The sequence below is a fragment of the Struthio camelus genome, chromosome W (genome assembly GCF_040807025.1).
Source record: "Struthio camelus isolate bStrCam1 chromosome W, bStrCam1.hap1, whole genome shotgun sequence".
Classification (NCBI taxonomy): domain Eukaryota; kingdom Metazoa; phylum Chordata; class Aves; order Struthioniformes; family Struthionidae; genus Struthio; species Struthio camelus.
In genome coordinates this window covers 42800671-42814908 of record NC_090981.1, presented here as the reverse complement: position 1 = coordinate 42814908, position 14238 = coordinate 42800671, and the positions used below count along the sequence as shown (strand labels likewise).

The 14238-nt window shown below is 42.7% G+C and overlaps 1 protein-coding gene across 16 annotated transcripts in view; it reads right to left on the bottom strand.

Annotated features, from left to right (window-relative positions):
* The window catches only part of LOC138060886 (ras GTPase-activating-like protein IQGAP2), a 132481-nt gene that overhangs the window by 63493 nt on the left and 54750 nt on the right, over positions 1-14238 (bottom strand). For 14 of the 16 annotated variants that reach the window (XM_068926159.1, XM_068926166.1, XM_068926157.1 and 11 more), the window contains one exon: positions 1467-1623. In XM_068926159.1, coding sequence (XP_068782260.1) covers positions 1467-1623 — 157 coding nt within the window. Of the gene's footprint in view, positions 1-1466; positions 1624-13231; positions 13278-14238 lie in introns of those variants that run through there. The other 2 variants (XM_068926162.1, XM_068926161.1) reach the window with 2 other exon arrangements.

The following is a 14238-nucleotide window of genomic DNA, read 5'->3' as shown; positions in this document are numbered from 1 at the left end:
GGCAGATTTGTATACTTGTAGATACACTGTGACTTAAGGGATAATTTGTTCTCCCCTCAGTAGCCTCGGGAGTAAAGGTTGGCTGTCAAATACCAGGGACCACTACCTCCAAAACACGGAAGTGGCAATGCCCCTCAGCACTACCATTAAAGCGAACAGATAACAAGATCTTAGCCACAACTCAGGTCCAAGCTGAGATATGATTCCCTCAACTACCGTAGGGAATTTTTCTCTGTTGTATTCATGATGCAAAAAAGCTTGCTCTTCTCTACCTCTGTTTCTTGAACTAAGGCTGCCTGTCCCTTACCTTTTACAACACTAACCAATATCTAAACGAAGTAATGATTGGAGAACAACCATGCAAATCTATGAAAGTTTCATGAAAAAAATCATCTCATCAACAAACCTCACTAAGCAAAGCTAAAAGATGAGACAATCTCAGAATTTCCAGAGCCGTATTTAAAGGGATTTCAAGTTGTAACTTTTTAGGGTCAGGGGGATATTTTTATCCCCCAATATCCCTGTAAACACCACAAAGCTCTGCTGCAAGCCATTCATACCCCCAAGCTATACATACTTCTAGTCCAAAAAGGGGGAAGCAATACAGCATCCCTCCTCCACTTATTTACTGAATGCTGAATACAAGGAAGGAGTCACTCTCTGCCCTCCCTAACAGCCTACAAACACAGCAAAGGGCAAAGCAGGAAAGTGCTTTTGTTTTAAGAGCTAGGAGAAAGGGGGAAAGAAGCCTGAACTCCAGGACTGGAGATTTTGAAGGGAAATATTTAAGTGTAAGCATGATTCTTATCCTACACAAAGACTCCACTAATTATATGGGTACTAGAAAAACGTTTGATTTGTTCTCACAAATAACCAGTAATTACTAACATAATAGTAATAAAGGTAAATATACATTTTTCAAATTTGCCTCCTCTATAAGTTGAAATAATGCACCATATATGCATATATATGTCTATATTATTGAGGATCGTGGAGTTAATGAACAGCTTGCACATGTAGCAAGCTAAACATAATTACCGGTAGCTTGATTTTTTTCTTCTCAATGATAAATTGGATGACAAAAACAAATGTAAAGATCTAATGAAGGATATGTCCTTCAATACAAGAAGAGGAAAATTAAGAGTTACCAAGTTTAATTACTGAAGTGCCTTTGGCTTCAATTCCTAGTGAAGAATAGTTGTGTAAATGGTAACCTTCACGTTCTCCCTGGAGCCAGAAGTACAGTTTGTTCAGCTTTAAAAACACTGACTGGAATTAACATAGCTTTTCTAAGTATAAAATATTTCTAGACGTTCATACTGGCTCCGTCGTGCTACACGTCTTCCATCTCATAATGACAGGCTTACAGAAAAGGTTAACCAACAATGCATAAATATCTTTAAGAGGTAGAAGAGAAACAGTAAAACATTTTGTCTGGCTGGTAAGAAAACTGAAAAGGTTATTACCTTATAACGTGCCTGCTCCACATCATAGATTTTTTTGTCTGACACCACATTAGGGGCAAAGAACTTTGCTAACTTGGCAAGGTAAACACCATTTCTTAACCCTTCTTCCAACTCGGTAGTAGGGGGCAGTTCTTCATCCAAGCAGACCTCCATCCACCTACAAATACATTGTTTGACAAACATTTTGTTATTTGTCATTTTAACAATATATTAGAACTGACATCTTTCCCTGCACCCATCATGCATTTTTAAAAAAACTAACACAAAATAACCATAATTAGTAAGAAAAAGGGCACAGGTTAAGAAGAAAATTCTCATGTTCATTAACATGGCAGATCAAAATAGCTACAGAATCATATCGACACTGGATGTTAGTGACCCATAACCAGTACACAAAGCTCAAAGTATACATGAAATAAATTAGACACCTTAGGAGGCATTTTCACACAGCTGCGTGAAAACTCTCAGGTCTTTCAAACAGCATTGGACTTTAAAAACAGACTGTAATTTAAGCTGAAATGAGAAAAAACATGGAAAACTTATGGATGTCTCAAAAAAAAAAATGCCCAAAAAACTGTAAAGCCTCTGCCTGGGGCCTAAATCCCAAGGGCATCAAGGCAAATATTGTCCTAAATGTGGACCATTGCCTCAGAGCACTAGGGCACACCACTACCAGAAGTCCAGTAACAGTGAGATTCTGTCATTCTAGTCTTCAAAAAGGGCAACGAGGAAGACCAAGGAAAATACAGGCCAGTCAGCCTCACCTCCAGCCCTGGAAAGGTGATAGAACAGCTCAGCCTGGAAGCCATCTCTAAGCATTTGGAGGACAAGAAGGTGATCAGAAGTAGTCAGCACAGATTCACCCAGGTGAAATCATGCTTGACCAACCTGATAGCCTTCTATGCTGGAATGACTGGCTGGGTAGATGAGGGGAGAGCAGTGGAAGTTGTCTACCTGGACTTCAGCAAGACTTTTGAGAACTTTCCCATAATATCCTCACAGGCAAGCTCAGGAAGTGCAGGCTGGATGAGTGGACAGCGAGGTGGATTGAGAACTGGCTGGACGGCAGAGCTCAGAGGGTTGTGGTCAGCAGTGCAGAGTCAAGTTGGAGGCCTGTGGCTAGTGGTGTCCCCCAGGGGTCAGTACTGGCTCTACTATTATTCAACAGTGACCCGAATGGAGGGACAGAGTGCACCCTCAGCAAGTTTGCTGATGATACTAAACTGGGAGGAGTGGCTGACACCCCAGAGGGCTGTGCTGCCATTCAGAGGGACCTGGACAGGCTGGAGAGATGGGCAGAGAGGAACCCCCTTTGTTGAACTTCAGGAAAGGGTAGCTGGGGACAAATAACCCCAGGTACCAGCACAGGCTGGGGGCTGACCTGCTGGAAGGCGGCTCTGCGGAGAAGGACCTGGGAGTCCTGGCGGACAACAAGTTAAGCATAAGCCAGGAATGCGCTCTTGTGGCCAAGAAGGCTAATGGTATCCTGGGGTGCATTAGGAAGAGTGTTGCCAGCAGGTCAAGGGAGGTGATCTGTCCCCTCTACTCAGCCCTGGTGAGGCCTCATCTGGAGTGCTGTGTCCAGTTCTGGGCTCCCTAGGACAAGAGACACAGAGCTCCTGGAGCAAGTCCAGCAAAAGGCTACGAAGATGATTAGGGGACTGGAGCATCTCTTATATGAGGAAAGGCTGAGAAAGCTGGGCCTGTTCAACCTGGAGAAGAGATCTGATCCATCTGTATAAGCATCTGATGGGAAGGTGTCAAGAGGATGGGGTCAGACTCTTCTCAGTGGTGCCCAGCAACAGGACAAGAGACAACGGGCACAAACTGAAACACAGGAAGTTCCATCTGAATCTGAAAAACTTCTTTTCTGTGAGGGTGACTGAGCCCTGGAACAGGTTGCCCAGAGAGGTCGTGGAGTCTCCATCCTTGGAGATGTTCAGAAGTCGTCTGAACGCGATCCTGTGCAATGTGCTCTAGGCGACCCTGGTTGAGCAGAGGGGTTGGCCTAGATAACCTCCAGAGGTGCCTTCCAACCTTGGCCATTCTGTGATTCTCAATCCATAGCACTAATGCAGCTCTCATCCTCACCCCACAGCACATGACAGCTCTCCATTTATACTGGTGACACATGCAATGCCATTACTGACGGAAGACCAAAAGCCTTTTCTGTTTAAACAACCCAACATGCATTATGCATTTCAGGGCTAAGAATGACTTGGTTTAAGCACATTCCCATTGCCTACCAGTGGAAATAGCTTCTTGTCAAATAGTGCCTAAAATCCTTCTTGAAGGTGATGAGCTTGTTCCAATTTCTGTGATTTAGTGTTAAGATATTAGACAGAAAACACTACATAATTAATACATAATCATTTTATAAGGCTAGTAAAAGATATAAAATATTATACTGTATTATCCGCTACGTTTATACTGAGTAGCCAAAACAAATTGCTACAAAAATAGTCCCGAAAGAGATCAGCATCCTAATCACTGGAACAGAAGTTCCTTATATTGGTGGTCTAAGCGCTTTGGCCCTGTGATATTGTTCTAGTTTCTAGCTGCTAAATCACATAAGAGCTATAAATCTATTTAGTGCCTCTCCTATAAATATTTTTGCTTAGGCAATTTCTGCTGTTGTTAAAAGGATATTAATATCATTACAAATGAACGAGAACAAAGCTGAAGGCATTACTTTGCTTTACTTAGTGTCATCAAAGCAGACTTGCTGTACGCAGTGTGAAACAGCATCACAGATCTAGGATCACCTCCAAAAGGGCGAGCTGGGAAGCCAGAACGCTGGAACCCAAGTTGAAAGTGAGCCAGTTTTTCCTCACTACAGAGAAAAAGCTCACTACATCATTTTGTTTCATGTGAGAACTCAAGACAAATGACCTATTCCATTACATTTTTGGATTTGTTACAGGACATATGAAAGTTGTTTCACTGAAGCACAGACTACTCAAACAGCTCCTTCAGGAAACCACCAGTCATAAATCTTCAGCAATATCACACAAAGCTGCATGGAAATGAGTGTCATTAGGAGAACTGTAATTTGCAGTGTAAAAAGCTGCTTCAGTGAAAAGAATGGTTTCAGTGACACATTTCTTTGCCCCATCCTGCACTGTATATTTATGCTTTATGGATCCATGCCAAGGAGACTAAAAGTCATCTTTATGAATGACATTTTATAGACTGAATAAATATACACACTAAAGCAAAACATCATAGCATTTGTCTTCTCTAAAATATAGGGTAAGGAAGAAAAAAAACCCAAAGAACGCTTGCTCTAGTTTGTAGCAAATCTGGGCTTTGCCTGAGTCAGCTACTTATTTTTATGGAATTTATTTCCTAAAATGTATCTTCTAGAAGAGTTGTATAGAGAGCAGAAAGAGCTTGCTGAGTAATGAATGAAAGGTATTCACCAAGAGCTCAGTTTGACCTTGTTGCCAGACGAGCCATCTCCAGTGAGACAAACCATATGCCTCCTCAGCAGCACTCAGCACATCACGCTAGATCCTTTACACTTCTAAATCTCAGTTTTCTTATTAAAGACATTTTTGACACCTTTTGTCCAGGGAATCAAAAAAGATTACACTGGAACTTTCTCTAAAGTTACACATACACATGCACAAAAAAAATGCTTTTCTGCCCTCTGGCACAACAATTAGCTACTTAAAAGCAACTTCTCCCTATCTTAGCTCTCGGGTCCAAAATAAGCTGTTGCAGGATCTCCCCCTAAAACCCAGCCAAGCCTTGCTATTTGCCGTTCCACCACAAGCAGCCCTTCCTTGTGCTTTCCTTCCCCGTACAACTGCAGTTCACCAGCAGAAAAACCTGCACGCACCAGCAAAGGCCCAAGTATTGAGAGTTAATGGCCTTACTGCTCAACACCCATTAACAAGGCATCGTTTACCATTAGGATGGAAGGTTAACGAGAACTGAGGCAAAAGACTAGAGAGGTTGAGCCACCTCTACAGACAAAGTCAGCCTTCAGAGTCACCTAAATTACAGATTATATAACCCCTCCCAAATTTCTATTGCTGTGGCATAAAGAGCTTGCTATTTATACCCTGCCACTGCTAAGAGATGGAGGAGAGGATGCATTTGGGTGCTGGTGACCTGGTTTTACAAGAGGGCCCAGGCTAAACTGGGCTGCTCCTGCCCCCACAGAGCTCCATTGGAGGTGCTGAACTACACTGAAAATCACTCCTCCAGCTTTTGCAGACCTCCTGATTTTCAGCAACAAAACAACTGTTTGGGATTTGTTTGCTGCATGGTGATGAGCCCACAAAATAATCCACATCCATCCTGTTCTGGAGAGCGAGGCTGCCCTCAGCCCCTCTTTAGAAAAGGGATGCTAGCAACTCAGTGGAAGTGAAAGTTAAAAACAGAGAAAGGTAATGGAGCAGATCTGGAAGATGATACAAATTATGAGGGTTTTTACCCTTTACATTTATAGCTAAAATCCATAGGTGATACTCCTCTAGACAAAACACAGGATGAGATCCTCTCTCACAGGCCTGCAATGGGCCAACTATAGCTTACAGTTTGAGAAATAGCCTTCATAACAAAGGAGACAGCTATGTATCACAGGTAACAAGTTTTTAATCAGCGTCAGGAAGTTGCAGGACTACCTATCTACAGCAAGAGCTACTACAAAAGGATTTGCTCTGTTTTGCACGTTTTTCAGAGAGAAGAAAAATCTCAAGAGTTGCATGAAATCCTGCAAATGTACAGATAAACCTAGAAGTTTTAGTTATACATACAACTGCTCAGCTCCATTACTTTCTCTCCTAGTATCTGTTGAGAGATCTGCCGTATTTTTCTTTCCAGTTCTTGCAATTATAATAGTTTTGTCCAGTTTTTGCACTGATTCAGTGAAAAGGGATTTGTGGTTTTAAATATAAAAAAAGTATTACTTGTAAGGTTGCAAGGTTCTATTTTTTAAGAGGCAATTCATTAAGCTGATGAAAGTGATTATGCGATATGGTGCCTACAGCAGCAGACTGGACTAAAAAAATCCAGAAATCCCTTCCACTTCTGTTTCTCTAAACGAAACAGAGGATATCCACCTGACAATAAGGATTTATAGGTATCTTTGGAGCACTTTATTTTTCTTTGGAGGGAAAAGCAGTGTTGTTTTTGGCTCACCACTGTTTTTCCCCAAGCACACAGTACTGCAGCCTCAGCATTAGATTTTGATGACTGTTGCATGAACTGTTCCCCACAAAAAAACTAGTTAATGCCATGGCTACGCAAGAGCTGGGGCCTATAACTCCACACAGGACAGTATGAAACTTGTGCAATAAGACTACCATAACTATCAAATGCACATATATGCATATCTATCATTTCTTTTTTCTGGCAAGGCAATCTTATAACTAATACTGTGGTTTTAATAATCTTAATGTCCTGGCAGGTGTGTGCCATGAAAAGTAGCTTTAGTGGTGAACAGGATGTTCATCTTGGTCACTACTTTGACTACAACAGCTAAGCCCAAACTAATCTGTTTAAAGCACCTTTCTCTCTTCTCAGAACTCATGGCACAAGACAATATTGCCATCTTGTTTTCCATTTTAAAGCAAGAAAGTAGAAGAAAGAGGAAAGAAAGAAGTTTACAAATGACACCTTTAGCCCTATATGCCAAAAAAAGGGCTGAAATGGTAAAAAGGCAGTCTCAGCCCCAGAGCTTAGATACTTGCCCTTGTCCAGGGACCAGGACGGCCCAGACTTCAGGCCCATGTGCCCCAGGGTCGAGGGAGGAAAGGCAAAAGGGAATCTCGGGAGGCAAACTGAAACGTGCAACAGCCCTGAAGTCCTGGGAAGCACCAGCAAAAGCTCACCCACCATTAAAACAACCCTGTAGAGCTACCCACGTGAATTTTAATCTTATCAGTTGGGTTTGAACAAGTGTAAACAGATGTTTTCCTGAAAAACAGATGCTTGGGACCATAAATACACCAGAAAGCCAAGCTAACTAGCTTTTATTTTCAGAATGCTGCAGTACTTGTCAGCACAAATGAGGGGATTTTGCCTTAAAGCAAAACAAAAAAGAACAAAACAAGACCCAATAAGTGGAAATAAGTCTCCAAAACTTCAATTTCCAATACCAAGTATTGGACAGCTAGATTGGAGTAAGTACTGAGGTAAAGTTTCCATTTGCACTGCTCAGTTCTGCTTTTATTCTTGGCAATCTGAGGCAGATAGAAGTTCAGCAGTGAGTTTCTGGCAAGATAACAATGATACTTCTGTGCCAGACCTATGAACAGTAAACAGCATACTGCTCACCAGGAGATTCCAGTTTCCAGATTTGATCACACAAAACAGCAGCAGTATAATGAGATCAGCCTTGCACTTTAAAAGCAGATGAAAATTGAACCTCAGTCAAGACAAGGGTCAAGGGAACTGGAAGCACCAATACTGCGCTATGAATTTAACCGGCTCTGAAGCTGTCATTGGCCATCTGTGTGGTCAGCAAAACACAGTGCTGGCTACAGGGCTAGCAATGTTTGAGCTAACGTTCAGCTGAGGAGAGAGATAGGATGTTGTATACCCACCCAAAGCCCATCACGTTTGGCCCATACTGGATGTCGTGGCAGAATTTATACTTGCACTGCCCTGCCCTTTTGAATTTGTGCTGCAAGACACAGATCCAAGGACATGAGGTTTGTCTCCTGGGAAGCAGACCTCTGGAGAAGCAAAGGCAACGCTCCAGAACCAAGATACGGGATAGTGCTGTGAAAAAGGCATAGCGAAGACAATGTAAAGATAACTTACTACCCAGTTGCTACTTCCCTGGCTTTCAACCACAGCTTTTCAGTCTGTTTTAATGATACCAGCACATGCACATTGTGGGGCAGTGAAACAGTCTTCTGACCTAGAGAATAATCTATTGAGATCTCATTTCAAAGAGAGAATAAAAAAATCTTGTTAATAGAAAAGCATAAAAATAACAGCAGAGTCAAAGCAGAATGTTAGATTCTAACTGTAAGTGCCTGTGAAGCTGCGGGACTTTTTTAATCAAAGTTTTTATTGAAGATATTTAAAATAAAAAATGTGCAATAGTGTGAAACATGAGAACTGGCCATTTCACATTCCAAATGATTATGCCTCTACTTTCTGAAACTAAAGATTTGTTAAGAAACCTCAGCTCTTAACTCTTCACTTGCTTTTGTTTAAGGCTAAAAAAACAGAATGATTTTTCACCATCTCTGAAAGTTTTAAAAAGGAAGGTGAAAGTGGCAGAACTGAGCTAGGGGTATTGCTTAGCTGCTCCCAGGGTGGAAGCGGTATTGGTTTCTTTGTAAGGAAAGAACACATTTTACCTTTTAATTTGTTCTCATTATACAAATGAGAACAATTATACAAGCTTTAGCATAATACACGTCCTGAACCAGGAATCATAGAAAAAGGTTACTTCAAACAGCCTCACATTGTTACCAGAACAAAACTTTCATACAAAACTTTCAGCAAATCAGTGAACACAGACAAAATTTGACTGCTTTCACAGCAAGAAGAAAGAATTTTAGCAGGTACCTGCGCAGACTCTTAGGCTCCACTTAAAGGGTGCGCAGAGCGGCGACAGAGCAGGCAGCCGAGGAAGCTGCTTTCTTCAGGCCTCTTTTCACACTCTCTGGTGCATTCAGCCCCAAGTCTTAGTTACAGTTGGGAGCCTTGGCGCAGGTTAGAGCTATAGCTCTTGCGCTGACAACTTACTCCTGGAGCCAGACACCCTGGAAACAGGATCCCCTAAATTTGAGGCTATAATTTCATACTCCAGTGACAGTCTCCACTGAATCTGAAGCTTTACCAAACCTAAAAATACTTTGTCTGAAAGAAGTCAACATTTTGCAATAATGGGCCGCTTCAGCAGTGTGGGAAAGGAAGACTTGATGCAGGTCATTCCAATCGCAACTGCTTATATTACACACAAGTAACATGAAAATTGCTGCAAGGAGGACATCATGAGTGACTTGGCTACACAAGATCTCAGAACTTCAGTCCAGCATGAAAGCGGAATATCAAGTCATTTAGTAACAGGTATTTGGTATTAACTAGTAGCATTCTAATTTATTACCCGTCCAGACATCAGCTCAAAGTTGCACATCTCTCTGGGTCTCCAGCTAGTGTGAGATTTAACAGCGTCTTGATTTATTTTCATGACCAAGTGTTATAAATTTTATCAGGGAGGATTCTGACTTTCATTAAAAGCTACACTAGCGATTGAAAGCAACGAAACATATTAGTGTATGGATCCTTCACACATAAGTATCAAAATACTATGAATCTTACTGTGTTACTGTGATTTGTTGAACTGTGTACACCTGTGTGGCGGTTGTTGCAACATTCATCTCCCTGATCAAAGCACTTCTGATGAACTTCACATTCAATTTATGTGAGTAGAAGTGAGATGCAATGACTACTCGCCCCTCTGCACAGCACACAAACAGCAATAAATCATTCAGCAACATTTTTCCACACCAGATTTCGGCTGCCATAGAAACACTGCCGTATTTACAAAATAATCTTGAAGGTGCTATAAAACTCTGCTTCACAAGATGGCAGTACAGATACTACTTGTTATTTTAATCTGTTTTAGTCCACTGGTCCCCTATGTGGGTTAATCAGTGATTAGAGTCCACAAGGCAACAACCTGCTACTCCGGAAAGGCGCTGGGCAGCCCCGGCGCAGCCCCGCGGCTCCCAGGCTGCTGCTCACCCTGGTTACTCAGCGCTGCTCCAGTAAAAAAAAAAAAGTTAGAGACTCTCCAGCAAGGACCCAACAACGTCCCAGTAGGCAACAGCAACGCACTCGTCCGCATCCACTGCGGCCCCCAGCCTGGGGGATCAGAACAGGCTTTGTGGTGCTGCCTTCTCTGTTTGCAGCCGCATTAAGAACTAGCGCTGCGTATCAGCCACAAACACCACAACTGCGCGGCGAGATAACGCGCTGAGCGGGGCCAAGGCTAACAAAGCCCGAGCTGATCATCACAAGGAGGCCTCATCTCGTCCCCCTGCTCTTGGCCGGGCTCCAGGCTGCCGGGGCTGGGAGCGAGCGCGGCAGGGAGCTCCATCAGGTCTGGCGGGAGAGGGGAAGGGGTCCTGGGAGGGCGGCTCGCCCCGCTGCAGGAGACCGAGCGGCTGCAGTGACCATCTCTCCGTAAGAAACGTCACCTCACACTTAACAGAAAGGACGGTACTCAGCAAGTAACCTGACCAAATGAGCTGGAAATAACACACATTTATATGCATTAAGTCAATATTCAAATGCCTGGAGAAAAAAAATCCGAGGGAAAGCATGGGTTGAAACATCCTATTTTACACTAAAAATGGTGGGTTTCCTTTTGGAGGAAAAGAGGGAAAACCATGAAACAGATCAGTCATCTCTTAAGGACCTTGCAAACTGTATGCAATTAAGTTCACACAGCTCAGATGCAGGTGTATCACATGGATTCAGAGTCTAGACCAGCGTCAAAAGCCGTCGGTGCAACAGGCAGCAGAGGCTACAGCAGCAGAAACACAAGCCCCTCCTGCGGTAGTCTGGCACTGGTTGCTCAATGGCCCCTGGAAAGCATTATTTAACACAGACGACAGACTCAGGCCATTTAAATGAAATTTTAGGTAGTGCAGATATAAGCTCCATAGCAAGTCCCACATAAAAACCCCAAAGGCTTCCCCAACCCTACAAATCAAAGTAATGTTTTTATCTGAAATGGAGGGAGGTAGGATTCAGCATGTGACTTTGTCTATACTTAATATATTGTCAGTTTATATAGACGTTGATTTCACAAACAGAAGCCACCACAGCAATAAAAATATTTTTTGTACAGTACAGCATTTGTTGGCAAAGATATATTGCAAAAAAGTCATTCCCTAGACACACAAGCTTTGCTAAAAAACACACACCCCCCTGTGGTCAAGGACTCCAAGATGAGAATTTAGACTTGCACATTACGCTGCCTTACTACATGCTACTGCAGTTTGGTTTTCTCCGCCTACTGTGATGTCTGTGGCTGCAATACAGTAATAAACTTTATGGCATTTGCCCACCCCCACATCCAGCATTTAGTATTTCAGATTAACCAGTTTGAAGGTTTCTGGCCTAACACAATTCAACAATCATTCAAGCAGTCATCCTGAGTGGTAGAGTAGCAGTATTCTGATCTGCAGCAAAAAACATGCTCCTTTAAAGAGTCACTAAAACATTGCAGTAGAGTAACTAATAATGGATCCTGTATATAACCTGCACACTTTCGTCATTCATTCCATAGCCCTGCTAATCGTAAGTCATAGTTAGCCTTTGCCCAAAGCCTATGGCCCACCATGGCAGTAAGTAATTAGCATCAAGATCCACAGAAAACGTGGCTTTAGAGACTACAAAGTGCCCTATACAACAGGGACGCTGGTGAAGGCTACTATGCGAAACCAAGCTAAACCAAACCTGCCCACCAGGACACCTGCACCTTTTGGCTCACCCGTCCTCTCCAGCACAAAATCACAGAATCGTTTAGGTTGGAAGGGACCTCTGGAGATCATCTAGTCCAACCTCCCTGCTCAAGCAGGGTCCTCTGGAGCATATTGCCCAGGATCACATCCAGACGGGTTTTGAATATCTCCAGGGAAGGAGACTCCACCACCTCTCTGGGCAACCTGTTCCAATGCTCTGTCACCCCACGTTACCCAATGTGCGGCTTTCAGCACTAAACCGCGCTTGGAAGAGCGCTGAAGAAACGCCAAAGCAGCCAGCCCTCCGTTTTACACTGCGATCTGCCATTTGTGCACTTGTCCGTTACCACTGCGTGATGCCTTCCACGTGAATATTAGTCCTTAGCTGTCTGGAGGAATGTGTTATCACCTTTCCTTGCAAGAGTAAAAATCAAGCACAAAGATTACAAAACATTTGTAACCAAAACACTTTTCTAGGGCAGAAAAGTGGACTGGGGAAGTACTGCCGAGGTGGCTTCAGCAGGTAAGCCTGTATGTTGTACAGGCGTTAAAACCAAGTCCATAATTCGAGACCAGCAACAGAAGTTCACAGCTCTGCCTGCAAACCTGCAGGCTTACATGGCGACCAATGCAGCTGGGCCAGCAGAAACTCCCCACGTAGGCCAGTCTGAAGACCACGTCCAAGTCCACACACAAGATCGGTGAGCAGAGCAAGAAACTGAACTGGAGCACAGCTAAGACCCCGGGCGCTGTCCTGACTCCCCAACCTGTTTGTTTCAAGTCCACTGAACTGAATTCAGGTATTTATTTTTTCTGGTCTAACAGCTGACAAAATGAAATGCTATGTCTTCAAAGAAAAGCTATGAAAGCAACCATCAGCATATACAAAGGTACAAAGATCACAAAAAAGAGCTAAGAAGTACAGCTACCAGCCAGGCAACTAGGACACTTAAGGGTAGGTGCAGGACAGCAGCCAAGCAAGAATTAAAAGCCATGGATGAGAGAACAAGATGTTAAAGAAGTGAAAGGACTGAAAGAACCAGCTTGTGCAAGGCTGAACCTTGTTAAAAGCATTTAGTGTTATGTAAACACAGCAAAAAGGCAATGGCAAGAGGGAGTTCTCAAAGTTTGAACCTTGTCTCATGTCAACAGAAACAGAAGACAGAGGAACAAAGTAAAAACCAATGCATTTAGGTGAGCAACTCTGTGCACAGCACCTACAAGTAACTTTTTCCATGCCTATGCAAGCAGTACTCTCCTCCATCATTCCCGTTTCCAAAGGCTGGAAAACCAACCAAAGTGCTTGGTGTACTCACCTACCTACTAAATGACATCTCTGTAAAATTTTGAGGCACGCACATACGAATTAGGCCTACAGAAGACAAGAAAAACATAGGCAGCAGTATAACACCATTTAATAATCTATAAAAAATAGAATAAATTCATGGTGCAGATTAGAAACCCGGCATAAAGATTACAGTCATGTCTAATTAAAATGCTTTTTCATTGTAAAAAAATTGGACTGGGGAACTGCTGCTGGTGTTGTTTTATACCACTGAAGCTGAGCAGACCTCCAACAGCAGAAAAATAGCTGAGAGTTAGGTGTTCATGTAAAGCACTAGAAATAGTGAAGATACCCCACATAAGATAGATACCATTAACTGTGCTGTCTATATTCATAGTCCCTTCATATTAACTACTGAAGAAAAAAATCCATTGGAAAAAAAAAATCACAACAGTGTCTGCAGCCTGACATTTATCACCAGACTATCAACTAAAAATTACTGTGGAAAACTCTGGATTTTTCAGGACCATCTCATTATTCCAGTTTCAAGAACAGAAACGGTTTTCTACAGTGATCTGAGGTAGCTAGCTAACATGATTTATCCCAAGGCATTATCCATAATTCCTCTACAATATAAAGATATAAGCCCTTGGTGAAGACCCAAGTACAATTTTGCCAGTGCAAGTTAGATTTTTACTGAGTTCAAATGACTAAGAGTAGCATAAAATAGTCACAGGCATCTCTCATACGTATTTCCAGACAATATTTAAAGAGCCAGGAATAAATATCACACATTTCTTAAGAAAAAGCACCTGCAAAACCTAAGCGTCAGGGCAGCGCGGCTCAGCTGCAGCGCTCCCTCGAAACAGCCTCCAAAGGGCAGAGGCTGCAGCCGAGCAAGGCTGGAAAGCAAAGCTGCAATTTAAAAACTAGGCTGGAAAAAGAGAAACTGACAGTGTTCAGCATGGTGAAAATGTAAGCATCGTTACTATTACCTCATGCAGTCAATACCTAGTGTAGTGTCTGATGACACCGCTTCAAC